Here is a 19566-nt window from a genome sequence, read left to right as displayed (position 1 = left end):
ATTAGGGGATTTATAAAAAAAAAAGTATTAGGAAACTAAGTATACAGGTACTGCATTGCTATATCTTATTCTTGACCAGCAAAGTATTCATAGGAAAGAACCACCACAAACTTGTTTTAGAAGGTTTATTAATATTAAACTTAGACAAATTTTACAGCAGGACTGTTCCTAGAGAAAGTATAGACTACGGCATGAGTCAGGAGGTTATGTACCTGTTGCAATGAAATGTTAGCAGCTTTTAGAAAATATACCATAATTAGCAGTCAGTAGTGCAGAAGACTATAGTAAAATAAATCTGGGGAAACACTAAACAGAACAAAGTAGTAAGCCAGTGGTATTTTGGGATGAATTCTCAAGTGTCTCATCTGAATTCTTCCCAAATATATTGACTTTTTTCCACCGCTGTAGTCAAAACGGAAAACAAAAACACAATGAAAGCTCAAAATTAACTGGTGAAAATACAGCAAAGTAAGAGCAGAATATTTTTATTTGAAAATTCAAAAGATGCCTATCCAAGGCCACAGCCATCCTAACACACCATTAACAACATAATTAAATCTCAATAGCATTAAATGATCAATTTGATAGGAACTCAGCCAGCCACATACACAAATCTCTTTCTGCCCCATCTACCTTCTCCAAGAACCTGAACACCTGTCCTTTGAAGCATGCCCAGAAGGTCAACAAAAATTCAGGCTATTTCAGACTAAAGGGGTATAGCATGCTCAGGAAGGTTTGTTAGACTGACCCTGTCAGATTTAGATTTGCAACAGATCTACTGCAGAAAGATCCTGGGAGTCCAAGGGGAAAAAATGGCTGTCTGTGAGAGGAGGACTTAAAGAAACTTGACAGGTAAGAAATTAGACTTCTCTAATATACTTTGCCATTGCAGATAGCAGAATGCCTACAGCAGTACCCATTCTTGTAAATAGGACTATGAGAAGATGGCAACTTACAGCACCTACCCCAAAAGAAACGGTCATATATTGCCTGTAAAATTTAGGGTGAAACTCAACTGACCACTTGACAGTCCCAGTGAAGTTCCACATTGGAGGTCAACACTGCCCAAGTGGAAGGTGTCATTCTTAGGAGAAAGGCAGGAATTTAACAAATCAAACAAATTTTGGCAAGCAGGGAGAACCTTAAAATTCACCCTCCAGAAGAATCAGCATTGCATACAACTCTAAGAATTCCCGTGGGTTTAATGCTTGCAGAATGGATGTCAGGATTTCCATCCATCAGAGAGAGGAAATTCTCAGAGATTGTTAATTTCTTCTAAATCATAATAGATGGAATGGTACAGAAGGCTCCTGAGCTACATTTAATATACTGAAGTATCATAGTAGTCATTCCCTGGAAGGGAATTACTTAAATTTGAATTACTTGATTCAAAAATTTTGCTATTTGCTTCAAGTCATTTTGGGGACTAGGAAGGGGGGAAGAAATAAACAAGTCTCACATATTGATGACTTCCACATTGAACACACAATGCATATTTTATTTGCTCCACTTGGCTGTAAATCATCACAGGCCTATTCTACAGAAACAGAGGTAATTCCCTGACACCTTCATTTAGTCTCAAAGGACAAGGTTACTTACCAGCAACTGGAGATTTTTTGAGATGTGTGGTCTCTATCTGTATTCCACAGAGGGTTACACATGCACACCACACAACCGGAGTCAGAGAATTGGAAAGCAGTATCCATTGGTCCGCGCATGCGTCCTGACTTGCCTCATGCTTCTATCTAAGGTGATAAAGGGCAGGGTAGACCAAACACATCTCCAGTTCCTTCTTCACCACAAATCTGAGAGATCCACAGCAGAGGGGAAAGCGAGTGGGAAATGATATACAGATAGGGACCATATATCTCGAAGAACCTCCAGTTACAGGTAAGTAACCTCCTTTCTTCTTCAAGTGATGGTCCCTATTGTATTCCACTGATGGAGATTGACAAGCAGTACCTAAGTTGGTGAAGGTTGCAAGGATGATGATGGAAGGGTCATGCGGAGGACCACCGTGCAAAATAGAATCATAAGTTTAAAAGGGACTGCAAGGATCATCTAATCTAACTCCCTGTCAAAATGCAGGATTTGTTGTGTCTAAACCATCCAAGACAGATGTCTATCTAGCCTCCTTTTGTAAACCTCCAGTGAAGAAGTTTCCACAACCTTGTAAGTCTGTTCCATTGTCCTCCTCTTCTTTTTCCTAAGATTTAATCTAAATCTGCTATCCAGTAGTTTGAACCCATTGCCTCTTGTCCTGCCCTCTGTGGCAAGAGAGTAGAACTTTTCTTCATGTTTTTTATGGCAGCCTTTCAGGTATTTGAAGACCACTATCATACCTGCCCCACTTAATCTTCTCTTTCCAAACTAAATATACCCAGTTCCTTCAGCCTTTGTTCATATGGCTTGCATTCCATCCCTTTGATCATTTTTGTTGTTCACCTCTGGATCCTTTCCAGTTTCGCTACATCCTTTCTATACACTGATGACCAAAACTGGACACAGTACTGCTGAGTTCAGCAGTGAGTCCAACCAACTGACGCCTAACCAGTGCCAAGTAGAGTGGTACTAATCACCTCCCATAAGTTTTATGCTATGCCTCTGTTAATGCAACCTAAAATAGCATTTGCTTTTTTTGCAACAGCATCGCATTGCTGACTCATGTTGAGGTTGTGATCCACGACAACTCCCAACTCCCTATCAGCAGTGCTGCTGCCAATCCAGTTTTCCCCCATTCTGTATTTGTGCATTTGGTTTTTCTTCCTTAAGTGTAGCACCTTACATTTGTCTTTGTTGAATTTCATTTTGTTGTCTATAGCTTAATTCTCCAATTTATCAAGATCCCTCTGAATTTTAGTTCTATCCTCCAAAGTACTGGCAAGCACCAATAGCTTTGTGTCATCTGAAAATCTGATCAGTCTGCTCTCTATACCTCCATCTAGGTCATTAATAAAGATGTTAAACACCTAACCCAGAACAGATTCCTGGGGAACCCCACTTGAGACCTCCCTCCAATCCAACATCATTCCATTAATAGTTACCCTTTATTTACAGTTATTTAACAAATTATGGATTCACTTACTAGTAGTTCTGTCAAGCCTGCATTTTTCCATCTTATTTATCGGAATGTCATGTGGGACTGTGTCAAAAGCCTTGCTGAAGTCCAGGTATATTGTGTCCACCACATTCCCCCTATCCACCAAATCAGTTACCCTGTCAAAGAAGGAAATCAAACTGGTTTGGCATGATTTCTTCTTGGTAAATCCATGCTGGCTGCTAGTGATCACCCCTTCATCCTCCAAGTATTCAAACAAATTGAATGTTTTATACATTGCTCTAGTAGCTTCCCAGGTATCAAAGTCAGGCTGACTGGTCTATAATTTCCCGGTTCTCCCTTTCTCCCCTTTTTAAAGGTGGGCACTGTGTTAGCCCTTCTCCAGTCTTCCAGCACCTCTCTTGTCATCCGTGAGTTTGTAAATATTATTGCTAGTGGCTCTGAGATTTCTTTAGCTAATTCCTTCAGTACCCTCTGGTGAATAGCATCTGGCCCCACTGATTTGAATTCATTTAAACTGGTCAGAAGATCTTTTACACCTTCTTTACTTATCCTGATCTGCATCCTTTCCCCTTTATGGTCTATGGTAACTTTCCTAATCATCTGGTCACATGTTAGTTATTTTTTGTGAGACGACTGAAGCAAAGTAGGCATTGAGCAGCTCTGCCTTCCTATCATCTTTCGTTACTAGCTGAAGCAAATGAAGCATCCACTGCCAAGTCTTGCACCAGGGTATAAAGTGTTGTGAAGATGTGCACCCAACTCCACACGTTTGCTTTACTTATGTCTATGAGAGATACGCCGCGGAGGGAGGCCATGGTGGTAGCTTGCGCTCTAGAGGAGTGAGCCTGTATCCCTGCAGGGGGAGGTAGGCCCAACAGCTGGTAGCAGAGTTTGATGCAGTCAGAAATCCACCAGAAGAGAGTCTCTGGGTGGAGATGGCCTGTCCCCATAGTCTCTCAGCTATTGCAATGAATAGTGAAGGGGACTTTCTGATAGGTTTCGTTCTCTGCAGGTAGAAGGTCAGCACATGCCTGACATTGAGGGAATGGAGCCAGCATTCTTGTGTGGAGGCATGTGGTTTTGGAAAAAAAACAGATAAGTGAATAGCTTAGTTAACCTGGGATATCACCTTGGCAGAAATTTAGGGTGTAGACATAAGGAAATTTTCCCCTTGTGGAATACTGTGAATGGCAGGTCCGCCATCATAGCACAGAGTTCACTGACTCTCCTCGCTGCAGTGATAGCTACCAGGAAGGCAACTTTAATGGAAAGGAGGGACAAGGAGGAGATTGCCAGTGACTCAAGCAGGCGGGGGGAGAGAGGAGTCATTAAACCTGAAAATACCAAATTCAAGTCCCATTGAGATATGACCATTTGGCAGAGAGGGAAGGTTCTGAGTAGGCTCTTCCAAAATCTAGAGTGTGCAAAAACAAAGAAGCTCTCTACACCAGTGGATAGAATATGCTAATTGCAGCCAAGTGGACAGTCAACGTGCTGAGGGCGAGACCTGATGACTTCAGGGATAGAATGTAGTCCAGAATCAGGGGGATTTCCACCTCTTCTGGTGGAGCTCCTTTAAGTTGGGCCCAAGAGGAAAAGCGCCTCCACTTAGCCCGGTAGCATTGTCTAGTGGAGTCCTTCCTGCTGTTAGAGAGAAAGTCTTGTACAGCTGAGGAGCATGCTCGTTCTAGAGTAGATGCCCATCGAATTACCACACCCTGAGAAGGAGCAGATGTGGATTAGGGTGCCTGATTCTGCCACTGAGTTGGGTGAGGAGATCAGGAAAGTTCAGGATGGGTATCAGGGGACGAGAAGACATGCGGAGTAGATTGGGGAACCAGAACTGTTTGGGCCAGAAGGGGGCCCTGAGGATGATCGTCACCCTGTCTCATTGGATTTTGAGGAGAAATTGAGGTAGGAGTGACAGTGGAAGAAATACATAGTTGAGTTGGTCTGACCACGAGAGTAGAAGAGCATCACCCTGGGAGCGACAGCCGATGCCTTCTCTGGAGCAGTACGTAGTGCATTTGCTGTTGGTCCGAAAAGTAAACGGGTCCTTGGCAGGGATTCCTCATTGTTTGAAGATATTGCATAGCACCGTATTGTGAAGCTCCCATTCGTGGTCATTTGCAAAGTGTCTGCTGAGCAAGTCCGCGAGCACGTTCTGCGTTCCCAGAGGTAAGTTGCATATAGGGCAATTTGATGTGTGATGCACCAGTTCCAGAGCTTCACCACTTCTGTGCAGAGAGCGAGGGTGTTCACTCCCACTTGTTTGTTGATATAGAAAACTGTGGTGGTGTTGGCTGACATGATGAGGATATGAGAAGATTGAAAGAGTGGGAGAAATGATTTGCACAGCCTTTGCACTGCTCCAAGTTCCAGCATGTTGATGTGCATCCTGGACTCGAGAGGGGTCCACGTGTCTTGTGCTGTGCGGTTGTCCATATGGGCTCCCTAGCCTATTAGGGAAGCATCAGTGATGATAATTTTGCTTGGAAAGGAGGGAAGAAGGGGAACCCGCAGCAGTACGTGACCCAGGGGAAAGGGGGACGTGTTGTCCATCCACCGTAGTAGGGACAGTAGCACCAGATTCTTCAGCCTGAGGTCCAAAGAGAGATGGTTCGGTGAGTACAAGGCATGGAGCCATGTCTGGAGGTAGTAAAGATGAAGTCTCGTGGAAAGGGGTAACATAGGCACAAAGCTATGTGGCCCAGAAGAGACAGGCATGTCTTGACTAGTACATGTGGGTCGTTCACGATATGAGATATGATAGCATTCATTGCCTGAAACCTGTCTGTGGGCAGGTATGTGTGACACACTGTACCTCAAAATGGCACCCTGTAACCTCCATATTCATCATTCATGTATGGTTGTGATATTTTATACAAAGCATGCCATGTAAGGTATCATATGAAAGGTCATGATCTGCTGAACCCCATTGTTCCATCCAAATATGTATATTGTTAGTGTGCAAGTTATGAGATTTTTCTATAGAGTTGTTACTAAAAATATGTTGTAAATTTGCTAGTGGCATAGAAAGGACCCCCACCTAGGAGGGTGTTCAACGACCATCAATCAGCAGGGGAATTGTAATCAGGGGATTTACAATTCAATGACAGTTGTGTAAGCACCACACAATGGGAACTGCTCAACCCCATGACTCAGTTGCAAAAGACGACTCCAGGGGGACTGCCTAACCCAGTGACTCAGCAAAGTCTACCAGCATATGCTGGGCAAGTGTCTTCTAGGCAAATGGACTAAGGATATAAAACAGTGACAGCATGCATTCACCTTTCTTCTCCCCCACCTATGCTGGAAGCAACAAAAACACTGAGAAGACAAAAACTTCAACTGAAGAGACTGGTCCATGCTTAAGAAAGGCCTGTGTATTAAGCATTGCAACATCCAGTGGGGTGAGAAAACTGCTTGATCTAAATACTGCCTAGTGCAATAAGGTTTAAGATTTAGATTGTGTGCTTATCTTTTATTTTCTTTGGTAACTAGCTCTGAACTCTTATGCCTACCACTTATAATCACTTAAAATCTATCTTTCTGCAGTTAATAAATCTCTTATATTTTACCTAAAACAGTGTGGTTTAGTTGAAGTGCTTGGGATGTTTCACGTTTCCATCTGCTGGAAAATAAGACTAAATCCATCATTTGAGCTTGCATATGACATCCCAGTAAGGGATATGTTTCTCATGTTGTGTATGAAGTAACAAGTGTAAATATCTTATCACGCAGATAAAAATAACCACATCCATATCCTAGATTTTTCAAGGACAGTCCTACATTCTGCCATGCCACTCAGTATAATTGATGATGAATACATCTCTCTGCATCAAGTTACATTTTCTTGAAGCACTTTTACAAATGTATCGTATAAACATTGTTGCATAAAATGCTTAGATGTGACATAAATAGCAGTTACAAGATTATATGCGGTCACCTTTATTCAATATCACAATACGGAATATTTCTCCACAATTCATAATGTGTACTTTATGTAAAACAGTATCATGAGCTATGCTTTAATCCTCTTCTGTTGTGCAATTAACAACTTTTACTTTAGTGGTACAAAGAATTGCATACAATCTGCTTTGGCTAACAGAATAATTTAAGTTAATTATATTGGAAGTTTTTACACTACAGGGTACTTAGACAAGTTTCCCTTTTCTGAAACCTCATTTCTGAAAGCAATATTTTGTCAAGAACCGAACTAATGTTTGATGCTTAGGTTGGAATAGGTAACAACTGCCAAGTTTGGAATATTTTAAGCCCTTCAGTAATAGAAGTAGAGGTCTCTTACCATGGCTGTGGACAGTTCCTGGACTGAGCGTCAGCTGGAGTAGATCTTTGGTTGGAGTGAGATGTGCTTCTTTCCCCTGGCGCTGGCTCATCTTTCCTGGAGTCAGAAGGTGTGATTCATCACCGTTTGTTACCACAGCTGGAACATAAAAAGGATGGTCACTCGACTACAGAAATCTATGCATGACAAGTAAATAAATGACAGCAATTAAATAATCTTTAATTACTGAAAATCTGCCCTTCAGATTAAATCCTTGGGACCTTCATTTTCTAACCCACAGGTGCTCTTTCCTCTCAAACAGGCTAAGGAATTTCCCAACCGGCGAATTGGTTGCGGTGGTCAGGGTGAATAGACAATGGTCTGGGAGAGTGAAGCATACAGCAGAGGAAAAGAGTATTGGGAATCAGGAAAGCTGTGTGGCCTAGAATCCTCTATACTACTCCATTGCAAAACATATTCCTGTAGGTAAATTGGCGGGTGGAGGGGTAACACTTGAAATCCAGCTTCCCCCTGGATCCAGTCTGTGGGAATCCTTAGTACAGCACAGGCCATGGCTGCAGCTCGCCAGCTCAAGTGTCTCAGTTGCAAGACCATATGTTTGTTCCTAAAAGCTATCAATGGACGCACATTACCATAGCAAATATGTAGCCCTCTGGTGAGGGAATGGGCAGAGGAGCAATGGAGAGAGATTAAAAAGCACAAGTGAATAAAAATAGAAATTTCTCCCATGAAGTTTGCCAACAATGGGAGGGATGAGGGGGAAATTGAACATCTTTTTAAAAAGCTTTATAGAGTAAATGCTGTAGTAATAAGTGGCCAGTAATCAACGACCACTTTACTTGTATTCACCTATAAGCTGTTCAGGGTAGTGACTGTACCCTTCTTCCGTAATAGTACAGTGGCTGGTACACTGTGGGTGTTATTGGAACGAGTAGTCATGACTAATGAAACAAGGAGGGGGGAAAATAAACACCAAAATGAAGACTGGGAAATTACAAAGGATGCCAAATTCAACAAGTCACCACATGACAGGCTGCAAAAATAAGAAGATATGAGCCCCTTGGCTGCAGACTTCACGATGCCTTAAGATTTCCACATGTCTCTTCAGATTGAGCCTCTGAACTGTACTTTTAAACCATGTCAGGTTAGGAGTTTAATTTTGCAGACATGACATTCCAAGGAATGGATGCGTGATGGCTTGTTTCATTATTATTATCACTAAGGTGGCAATGACCAGTGAAGATAGCATAAAGAGTAAAAGAACAGTATGAGTGCCCACTTTATAGCTCTATTCTGGACAAACTACAAACACTTATGTGACCTGCTGATCAGGAAAGTTGGGTGAAAAAGTAGAACTTCCTCTCCCTCCTCCTAAGTGGGGAAGGAGGAAAGAGTAGAGTTAAAAATCAAATGCTTTTTCAAGAGATCCAAACATATCAGTACTGGCAGGCCAGTACTCCAGAGCCACCATATAAGCCAACATAAAAGCAAATGCAAAGGTGCAGAAGATCTATAAAGGAAACAAAATTTCACTTTAGAGCTTTGGTGGATTATGAACAGTCCTAAGAAAAAATTATGACACTGTTCTTTAAAATAATATATTTTAATTTGTTTTATAACAAATAAGCAATTAAAGTCTAGAATTTTGAAAGATAATTCCCCTCTCCTGCCATTTGATTCAGCCAAAAAAGCCTTTTTTTAATGTTTTTCACATCTCTTCCTTCATACTGTTGCAATGGAGCTGCAATTTCATTTCTGCTATTACATGTAGTGGAATAACCGACAATTTGAAGAGAGTCGCCACATATAGAACTATAATGCCCTCTGCTGGTTCCTGGAAGCAAAATCACGTCAAGTTCTCCAATTTTGACATTGTAATGTCCAAATTGCCTCCAATTGTGTGTCCAGTGTACATATATCAATCAAAATCACATGTACTCCAAAGGAGGACACTCAGGTTTTTAGTATTAATTGGTTATTTATATAACCATACCAAAGTAACACTGCACAAAACATTGCCAAAGTAAGTTTATCTGAACCAAGAACCTCTTTGGGGGCACTTATATTACCAGTATTATATTTTTAACTTTTCCTAACTTTTTAAAAATCGATGTAGTAGTTGCTACTTTTCAGTTTTTATTTAAGACATAATGAGGAATACTCTTGGTTAGCTGTCACCAGTAACTCAGAATGCTAATCCCTCATAGTGCATGGCTCACTAATACACAGAACTTCATCGATGAATTTAGTACTTTCTTTAGAAAAACCAGTCATGTTTTAAGGAAAAGTTTACCGCCACCCACCCTGTTGAAAGTTTGAAGTTTGCGACGTACCCAACACATACAGTGTTGTAGTACCACTGCAAAGTTCACCTAGTCAAGATACTGAAACAGCGATGGCACACACTCTCATGAAGTCTTGCAAAGATATTCTCTGGAAATATTTGCAAACCGTTCCTTTTGAACTGTTCTGTGGTATAGTGTATGTGTTTAAGTCAGTTTATATGTGCTTCAAGGCAAGGACTTTGTCTTTTAACTGTATTTCCACTTATGAAGCTTTAACATTAGCCTCTTCAATTGAGGGGGCTCTTCAAAAAGAAGTTAATCTGTAAAGCTGAAAGTGATCAACAGAAGAGAAAGGGGTTCAGAGTTGTTAAACTCCAGTGGTATTTTTCAGTATAGTGTTACAGAACAGTAAGAAGGTGAATGGAAAGTTTTCAGTGCACGTGGACTTCTGCCTGTATTGCAGGTAATACAGCAAGCACAAGCTAGGAATCATCTGTCTTGTCTATTCCAGAAAATCCCCAAACCTTCCCCCCCAATCGCTATGGGCTCTCCTTTTGGCATGTGCCCGGTAAGCAGGCCAGATGACAGTGTGGGCCATTTACCCTATGCAAGATCAAAGGGAGCCTCAACTTCTTATTCTGTTATAACAAGTAGCTTTTATTAAGGCCCTGACTTTCAGAAGTGCTGTATATCTACAACTCCAACTGAAGTCAATGGGAGCATCAAGTTCTTGAGCATCTTGGTAAAATTATGCCCTGTATGTCTGCGATGGGCAGTACCCAGAAGCTTTTGAATCCTAATTGGTACAAAGCTCTTTTGGAAACACTTAAGAAACAGCCTAGTTCACTTTAAACGGAAACAAGAATTCAAAAATAATCAAAATGAATATTTTCAAAAGCTATGTACTAAGGTAAGTAAATGGAACAATTCCCAAAACAGGCCATTAACATGTTTGGAACCAAAGAAATCATACTGAGGAGTTTAAAAAGGAATAAGAGTGCTAGGAAAGGAAACAAAAATTAGTTACTGGTATAATGAACACGGAGTGTTACCATTTAAAGTAGGCCCTCATTTTGAAGACACTGAACTAATTTATTTCAACTCCCCTTGCAGCTTTGTACTGAAGGACTGGCATCACAACAAAATTAAAGATTGTACACAGGACATGATCCTTTCATGAAATGAGCTGTCCAATATTCCTGCAGTTTGGAACTTGTATTTTTGAAGTATCAATGAAAACTACTAAGCTTTAAATAGCAGTTCCAAGGGTCTATGAGCTCGCAAATCCTAGTTTAAAAAACACTCCTTCCAATACAAATTGCTATATAGTCAACAAGCTGGCCCACTAAGCTCTGTACAACATTTCAGTTACGTAAGACAGTATGGCTGACAGTATGACAGTATGGTACAATGATATCAACTATCCTAGAAAGTTTTAATACCTCAAGCTTAATACTACTTATGCAGAAGCAGTCTAGCATTATTTATAGGGCATAGACCATCTAAATAAAATCCATACCTTCATTGCACCCTGTTAAGGTGAGTTATGGTGGATCAGAGCATCATCAAAATCAGTAAATATCAGCTCCCATAAATAGCATACCAGTGATCAAAGAAAACCAGGAGGATCTTCCTTCAACATATTTTAGACTTGGGAATCTGATTATCCAGCAGTTTAAGCAAGAAACAATGTTAATATCTTCCTTTTAAAGAGTGGTGGCCCCCATCACGATGGCAGGCCCCTAACAGTTTTTAATACTGAATATATAAAGATTTAGACCAACTCAGAGGAGATGCTAGTTCAGTTTAGCTGTAAGTATATTTGGACACCAACTCAAACTCAAAAAGTTCATGATGTCTACAGGATTCAGGGCCCTAAAATGGAGGTTAGGAAGCATTTCAAAACTGAGCTCTAACTGCAATTTTGTTAATTAACTCTGAGTCCTGCTTAGACACCACAGCATCCAGTGCCTCAAACATTGGATTATGGTCACAGTATCCATGTGAAATAGGACAGCGTTATACAGATGGGGAATTCAGACATGGCAAGATTAAATAACTCACCCAAAGCCATTCAGCAAGTCTATGCCAGAGCTACGAATTGAATTTCCTTCACCACAATGTCATTCTCTCCCCCTACTCGATAGATAGCATTTCAACTTACTGTTCTCCTTACTTCTCCGGCCCCAGCACCAGATACGAAGAGTGTTACACCTAGGTCCTTGCAGATGAGGAGTAAGAGACTAAGTTCTGGTCTTAAGCTCTGATCCCCACATGAGGGAACATTCCAACGCCAGTAAGACCACTGGGCTAGGCCAACAACTCTGTTTTAAGAACATTTTTATTTACCTTTTTCCGTTTCCTCACACTTGCCTCTGATCAGCTGTTGGGATGCTAGTTCACAGCAAGTCAATAACAGAAGATATGAAATGAAGAATTGAAATGAAAAATTACAAATTAGAGTCTTTATGTCAAATTTGCACAGATTCTGCAGTAGAAGCTATTTTAAGTATCTGAAATGGCAAGTTACTTTTTCATTTGTTTCGATATTGAGAATATAGAAAGAGATCTTTAATATAATGCATTGGAAACTCAGTGCCACAATGGATTCCAATAAAATCCTATGCCCAGCACTGTCAACCCTGAGCACTCAAGAAAGCATAACAGCCTGCCGAAGGAAAGTTATGAGATTGGCTTTAAAACAAGATTTTTAGGATGAGGTTTAAAAAAAAATACATTTTAGGTTATTTTTATTTTCCTTCTGGTGTTTAAGGGTTTAGGGTTCAACATTTTCAAGCTTTTCTTTGCAGCTCTGAGGCCTAGAAACTTACTTTACATGAGAATCTCAGCTTTCATTAAAAAAAGTAAAAAGAGGACTCCAAGAACTAGGAATTTAAGAGAAATACCAGATACTATGCTACTCAACAGAAATCACATCACAGGAGTTTGCAATGCTTCAATATATAAAAGGCTTCACTCCAGTGAACACTAATATATCAGAATCCCCAAACTCCATATTTAAACAACATTCCAGTTCCAGCCTATATTAAGCAGAGTCTGTAATTTAAAATACATAAAATTCTCATGTAATCAAAGCCTTTAAGAGATCTCTTGTACCACTGTCTCTAGCTCATGAGATGGGAAGTGAAAACTAGAGATGTAACAGAATATCAGAGAACAAGTGTTAATAAGACATCAGTAATTTGAATTTCTTAAAAAAAATGCCTAATGCATTAATCAGCAGCAATTTAAGCACACGCCTTCCTAGAACGCATCCTTCAAAGATTAAGCCTCAAGTACTTAGTGCCACCAAACAGTCCTTTATAATAATCAGGCCCAAGCCTTAGAATCTGATTTCCCTTTATTTGAGACTTGTCTCATCTTCAGTTTGAATTTGCTGTATGAACTACATGCAAGCTCCTGATCCTCTCATTTTCCCTTGGTGTTCACTGAAACTGAACTAGTGCTTGGAAAAGTATACTGATCCACTGCATGCATCTGATGAAGTGAGCTGTAGCTCACGAAAGCTTATGCCCAAAGAAATTTCTACTGGCTCTCCAAAGTATTTTAGCTAAAGTAATTAGTGTTCCATTCTCTGGTTTAGCAACTTCCCTTTTTCTACAGGAGGCCTCTGGAGTGAAGACCTTTCAAGGCAATTAACTGAAGAGCTGTCGTCTTGCAACAAAAAGCCATGACAAAACATGGCCCACAGACACCTTGAGGTAGTTAGTCTTAGAAATGAAACATCTTTTCTCACCAAACCCCCATCCTCAACATAAACACATCTCTTTTGAACTTCAGGTTAAAGGATATGACAACTGGCCAAATCTCTTCACAATGCACATTCAATGAAACCTCAAATGAGATGTGAAAATCTAAACTTCCGACCTCATGCTCAAAAGATGGGTTTTTTCAAAACCCCTTCAAAAACAGAAACTTTAGAGGAGACAAATTCAACGCTCTCAAGGTCTCCAGTCTGTCATGTGGAAGCTTTGCTGGGAACTTTCATTGCCAGTTCCAGCCCTCTTATTTACCAAGAGTCATGGTGGATTCTCTCTAACACTTTTTAAATCAAGATTGGATGTTTTTCTAAAAGACATGCTCTAGGATGGATTTTGGGGAAGTGTCACATAGGAGAGCAGACCAGATGATCACAATGGCCCTCTGTGCCCCTGAAATCTATGAATCTTACAAGTCCCAGGATGACTGGTCCTTTAACCGGGCCAACCCATCTTAGCTTGCATTCCCCAACCCCTGGACAAAATAAGCAAAGTCGCATGACAAGCAGGCATTGTGGGATGGAGAGAAAGCAGAAGCCAGGGGAGAGACTCAAGACAGAGAATGGTGAATCCTAGTAAAAAGCCCTGGGAGTTGCTGTTGGTAAACAGTAAGGCAAGACTCAAAAAAGCCCAGGAAAAGATCAGCTGAGAAGACTGAACTTTAGGAAGGAGGGGTGGGCCTAGCTTGAGACTGGCCGAAGATTCTGTTTTGTGTTTATTTGGACTTGGATACCCTGGAAAGAATGAAATTTTTCTTTAATGATTTTGCCGGAGGGCCAAGTCACCACAGCAACAAAACCAGGCTACAAAATTGGGAGAACCAGACTGAGTAAAGAGAAACTGAGGCCGCAGTTAGCCCATGACCAGAATAGTGAGCTGGTGCTGCTACAAGAACTAAAAATAAAATTCTGTGAGGAACAAAAAGGTGGCACCACGGTAAAAATGAAAGTACATCTAACACCTTAAACTAAATTAAAACCGACCTACCCATCTGCATGTGACTGAAGATAACAGTATTTGCAAATCGTTTTCAGCAGTAGATAACTTACTTCATTTCACTTTAACAGTTTGAAGGAAAAAGCAATATACAAAACCCCAAACTGATTTGAAAATTTTCTAACAGTAGCATTCCCATAGGTCAATGGCTTTTTATTAAATGGTATTTTAGTAATAATGCATCCAAACTAGTCTCCCTTGCATGTTGGGATACCTCTTTTTATTCACACTTCAGGATGTGAGAGGACTTTTTATTAAAATTAATTGGACAACAAGGTACTGAAAGCAAACACTGCCCTATCACTGTACTAGCTTAAAATAAAACAAGCTGCTTCTACCTGTCCTTTTTATTGTTTATATTACGGTTGCACTTGGAGGCCCCAACTCAGATTAGAGCCCAGCTGCGTTAGGCACTCTACAAACAGAGTGAAAAGACAGTCCTTTCTTTTCAAGTGATAAATATTTCCATTTTAACTTCAGAACTCCAGTGGAGTGTTCAAAGGATTTGTATTTTTCTAGCCATGACTGAAGAAGAACAACACTTCCTATGAATTGTGGTGTTTTTTTAAATTTACCATATACCTACAAACAAGATCAACAAGCAGAATAAAGTATTTCTCTAACAGTTGTTGTCCTTGTTATCTCAGTTCTTCAGTTAGGTCATGACACACATGAAACCTTAGTGTTATGTCCACTGGCCCATGTGCTCACACAAGAAGATGGTGACCTTGCCTAATATGCCCAAACATCCTATAGAAGAAGTTAGTCACTTACTTGATGGTCCATGAGAGTCTTTGATCTCACCATGATTCTGCAAGTGCAATGTAATTGGAGAACGAAGAACAGCGAACAAAAAAAGTCCAGGCCAGGAAGAAGCAAAATGCGCAGAGACGTCAGCAACAGCAGCAAAAGGAAAGAGGAAGCACAACGAAAACAGAGTTAGTTTATCACTAAAATACAACATGCACATCAATATTAAGGGAAGACTTCAAAAGGACTTAACAGTTCAGAAACAAAACAACGTTGAAGCAACAAAACTGACAAATATGCTTATAGGAAGCCATTATTAGCTTGGATACAGTTAGTGAGCAGCTAACATCCCTTTTTAGATAGGCAAAAGTAGGTCTTCTGAAAGACATTCAGCAATTTAGTATTCTCATTACAACAGAACGTGTCTCAAGATCTATAGTTAAGTTTGTTTCAGAAAACCACAACGTCCTATGAAAGAGTTCGTATTCTAGGACAATCCACCTAAAACAACAGATCATTTTTCTCAAATTGTACATGCAAACACAAACATTCCTAAAAGCTCATTAAATGTGCAGCACCCACTAGTATGATGCATCCAAGCATAACCATTGATGCAAAATTATTATTTTAGAAGCCTCAGTGTTTTAGTTCAGTAAGCACAGGTACCCATCACACAGCATATTTTTCCAGTGTAGGAAACAAGACAAACAATGGAAACAAGAGTTAAACAAGAAGCATTGTTTCCGTGCATCTCCAAAGAACTGTAAGCTGTAACACAAATTTCCTCCCACCTAAGTCTCCATTGAATTATATATCGTTGTAATCACTGCAGGAGGATGGAGTAGTTATAAAATAACAGCCCACCCCACCTCACTTTTTTGGGGATGGGGGGGTAATTTGACTTGTATTATTAATCATTTATATTCCATTCGTATCCAAAGCCCCAGTCAGGATCAGGACCCCTTGGGCTGGGTGCTGTATAGATATAAGATATGATCCATCCCTGTCCCCAAGTGCTTACCATTTTAAAAGAAACTTAATGGTGGGATCAAAGGATAAAACAAGCATAGTGACATGCCCGCTATTGGGGAAAAGATATCCCCAATTGCTCCTCTGCTAAACTATAGTTTATCTTTTCAATTTTAGCTCTTTCCTAGTCTAGTTTTGTGTGCATGATTTAAACAGCACTGTTGCACATCTGACTAACTTTTTTCAAATTAAAAAAAAGTATAAAATCCAATGCTTTGGAAAGCCCAACCAGAACCCTACCCAATGTTCACTGCCAATGGCAAACTCTAGCCATATTTTAAAAAGGGTATCAGGTTTGCCTCCATGTCAGCAAAAATGAGCCCATGTCACCCCCAGAAGCTCCCAAGTCTGTGAGGGTGTATCAGAAGGAGTCTCTTGCCTCCTGAAGAACATGGCCACATCCCTAGTTAGCGATGGGGGTTCCTGTGCCAATTGGAGAGGTTAATACTCAGTTCAAAAAATGTCATTACTATTGTAACAAGATCAGTAAAAAAAGAAACAACTTCAAATTCTTCAGTTTGTTTACTGGGCCCATTTGGAAGCACATTCTGTATAGTCCATTTCAGTTTTTCCTGTTTAGTCAGGCAGTTAGTTTCACCCTGTTTGCCTGGATCCTTCATAGAGTATCAGGTGAGAGAAAGAACATGTTTTTAAATAGGGGAATGTGAGAACGAAACCCCCAGAAGTTAAAGGAAACTTGGGGACTGAAGTAGTATCAAACTCATTTTTAAAAAACTGGACATATATCAAGTCGGTTTCTCTTTAACTGCTTAATACAGTACGATAGCATACCTAAAATGGGAACATAATACATGTTATCATCGCAAATGGGATTATATTACCTTACTGTTTTTAGATTTGAGAAAGTGCCAAGGGCAACAGAACAGCAGAGAGGCATGCAGTAATACAGCAACGGTGTAAGAATTAATTCAGTCTGATAATGAGTCAGAACACCAAGCCTTTCCTGATCAGCACCACTCTGCTGCATCTGCCAGTTCACACTAAGAGCTTTAAAGCAAAAGGGGGAGTTGGGAGCGATGGGAAACAAAGTACTAATGAACAAACATACAGCAATGAGAGGATTCTGCAACTTAAGCTTCTTAATCAATCAGCGTTTCTCAAATATGGCAACCAGGGGGTTTCCATGCAGCCACAACAGCTTCCTGAGCAGTGATTTGGGGGGGGGGGGGAGCGCAAAGCGTCTGCCCCTCCCCCTTCCTTCTCTGTTCCTCCTGGATGCACAGCCCTGCATGGCCCCTGGAGACAGGTGGGGGACAACACTGCAGGAGTACAGGGAGTTATCTACCTGGGGGTGGGGGGGGGAGGCAATGAGGCTCAGGCTTCAGCCCCGGGGTGGTTGGGAGGCAGGCTCCAGAGGCGGGACTTAGGGAGCCTGGCTGTGCGGACCAGGGTTCCAGCCATGAGGCTTCAGGCGCTAACTCCCAGCTCTGGCCACGCAGCCCTGGCCTTTGGCCATGGGGCTTCAGTTCAGGCTCCAACCCCTGGCCACGCAGCAGCAGGCTCCAATCCCTGTCTCTGGCCACACAGTGCTGACCCAAGGCACCGATCCCTGACCCAGTGGCAGCTGGCCCCGGGCACCGACCCCCAGTCACGTGCTCCAACCCCCAGACCTGGCCACTGACTCATAGTCCCAGCCCCGTGGCAGTGGGCACTGATACCTGGGCACGTGGCAGCAAGCACTGGCCCCGGGCGTGCGCTGATCCCCAGGCACGTGGCAGCAGGTGCTAGCTTCAGCCTCCTGGCAGTCAGCACTGTCCCTGGGCTTTAACTCCCTGTCCCAGCCATGCAGCTCCTGCTCCAGGCACAGGCACTGGCCCCCTCCTCAGCTGTGCAGCTCCTACCCCCAGCTCCGGGCTCTGGCTGTGGGCACCGACACCTGGCTGCACAACTGCGGGGCTCACCACCCACCCTCCTTTCTCTGGGCTCCACATCCATGCCTCCACACCCCATCACTCCTGGACCCCACCGCCTTCCTGTCCCAGAATCTACCCCTCCATAGCCCCAGGCCTCCACTGCCTCCACTTCCAATCCCCTGCCGTCCCCCATCCAGGGCGTAATTTGTCCTGGGACTTGCTGAGAAAAGTGATATTAACATGCAAGTATCACTTCTCACAGTAATATTTTTATTGAGTCTGGGGAAAAAAAACCTCCATGAATAAATTACAATCATGCGGATGCGTATATGTGCTATTTATTTGTTTTTCCTAAAGTTAATAAAGTATTTTAGGAGAAAGTGTCAGTGCGGCCACAAGCAAGAGCTGGTGGCCGCACACAGAGGCCACCAAAAAATTTGTTGCGAGAACCCCTGCGGATGGTCTGTACTCTCATAGTGGTGAAATATACAGTGAAAAAGCACAGTAGCAGTCTTTACACCACTACCTACCTCTCAAGTACTGTCTTGACCAAGTAACAACATTAGAATTATACAGCATGGAGCAGGAGAGCTGGTCACCTGAGATGACTAAGACCTTTTATAGAAATATTTTAGCACTGTGTGGTTAACCCTTGGACTGATACAAAGAGCTCCTATGCTATAGGATGAAACACAAGTCTAACTCTGTTCCTGATCTTCACCAATGAACACAGTGTTTATACTGATAGATTGGATTCCACGCTGCCCAAGCACCAGCCTGAACTAGAGATACAGTGCATCTACACTGAACAACACCAAAAGTATATATTTGTAATCTAGAGTCTTAACTGAAGATAACCTCTTTTCAGGATCTATTCTGGATACAAGAGACCTCTGTTTACTTCACAGAATCCTTCATGTGTCATCTGTATCATCTGGAGTCCATACTGAAATATGTTATTTGCAGTAATAAGTCTCCTAAAGGGATAAAATATCAGGATAGACTTTTACCTAAATTGACAGGCTCAGAGAAGTGAACAAAATAGCACCAGGGATTCTGTTATTTTCTCTCCATGATTTCTATATTAAACATGCTCATTTTATTTATTATTATTTTTTAAACTGCCATCTCTGCAAACAACCTACACTCAGAGTCAAGCTTGGTTCTCTCTCACATGGTCACCAGTAAAAAAAAAAGCTTTTAGTGGTCAAATTAGGCCCCCCTAACACCTGTGCAAGTCCCACCACCTTCACTGAATTAGCTCATGTTGAGCACTTCTTCTCCTACTGCTGTTTTGGCTTTGCAAGTTTAAAAGGAGCAAAAAGCAAAAAGAACTGTCACTAGAGACAGCAACCATAACCCTGATTACACACAAGAAAGTCTTTAGATAGTCGTTCCTTCAGGTTTAAGCTCATTTTAAAGAAGGGTAAGCCTAAAATTAGACCTACTACCTGTTTTGTTGTGTGAAATTACTTTCTGGTTT

General features: G+C 41.4%; 1 protein-coding gene across 2 annotated transcripts in view; it reads right to left on the bottom strand.

Moving 5' to 3' along the window:
* OSBPL8 (oxysterol binding protein like 8) overlaps positions 1-19566 on the bottom strand; it is a 190503-nt gene that overhangs the window by 94928 nt on the left and 76009 nt on the right. The window contains exon 3 of one of the 2 annotated variants that reach the window (XM_077832720.1): positions 7371-7508. In XM_077832720.1, the coding sequence (XP_077688846.1) occupies positions 7371-7461 (91 nt within the window). In that variant the 5' untranslated portion in view covers positions 7462-7508. Of the gene's footprint in view, positions 1-7370; positions 7509-19566 lie in introns of those variants that run through there. The other variant, XM_077832714.1, reaches the window with a different exon arrangement.

The sequence above is a fragment of the Eretmochelys imbricata genome, chromosome 1 (genome assembly GCF_965152235.1).
Source record: "Eretmochelys imbricata isolate rEreImb1 chromosome 1, rEreImb1.hap1, whole genome shotgun sequence".
NCBI lineage: Eukaryota > Metazoa > Chordata > Testudines > Cheloniidae > Eretmochelys > Eretmochelys imbricata.
This window is presented reverse-complemented; position numbering and strand designations above follow the sequence as displayed.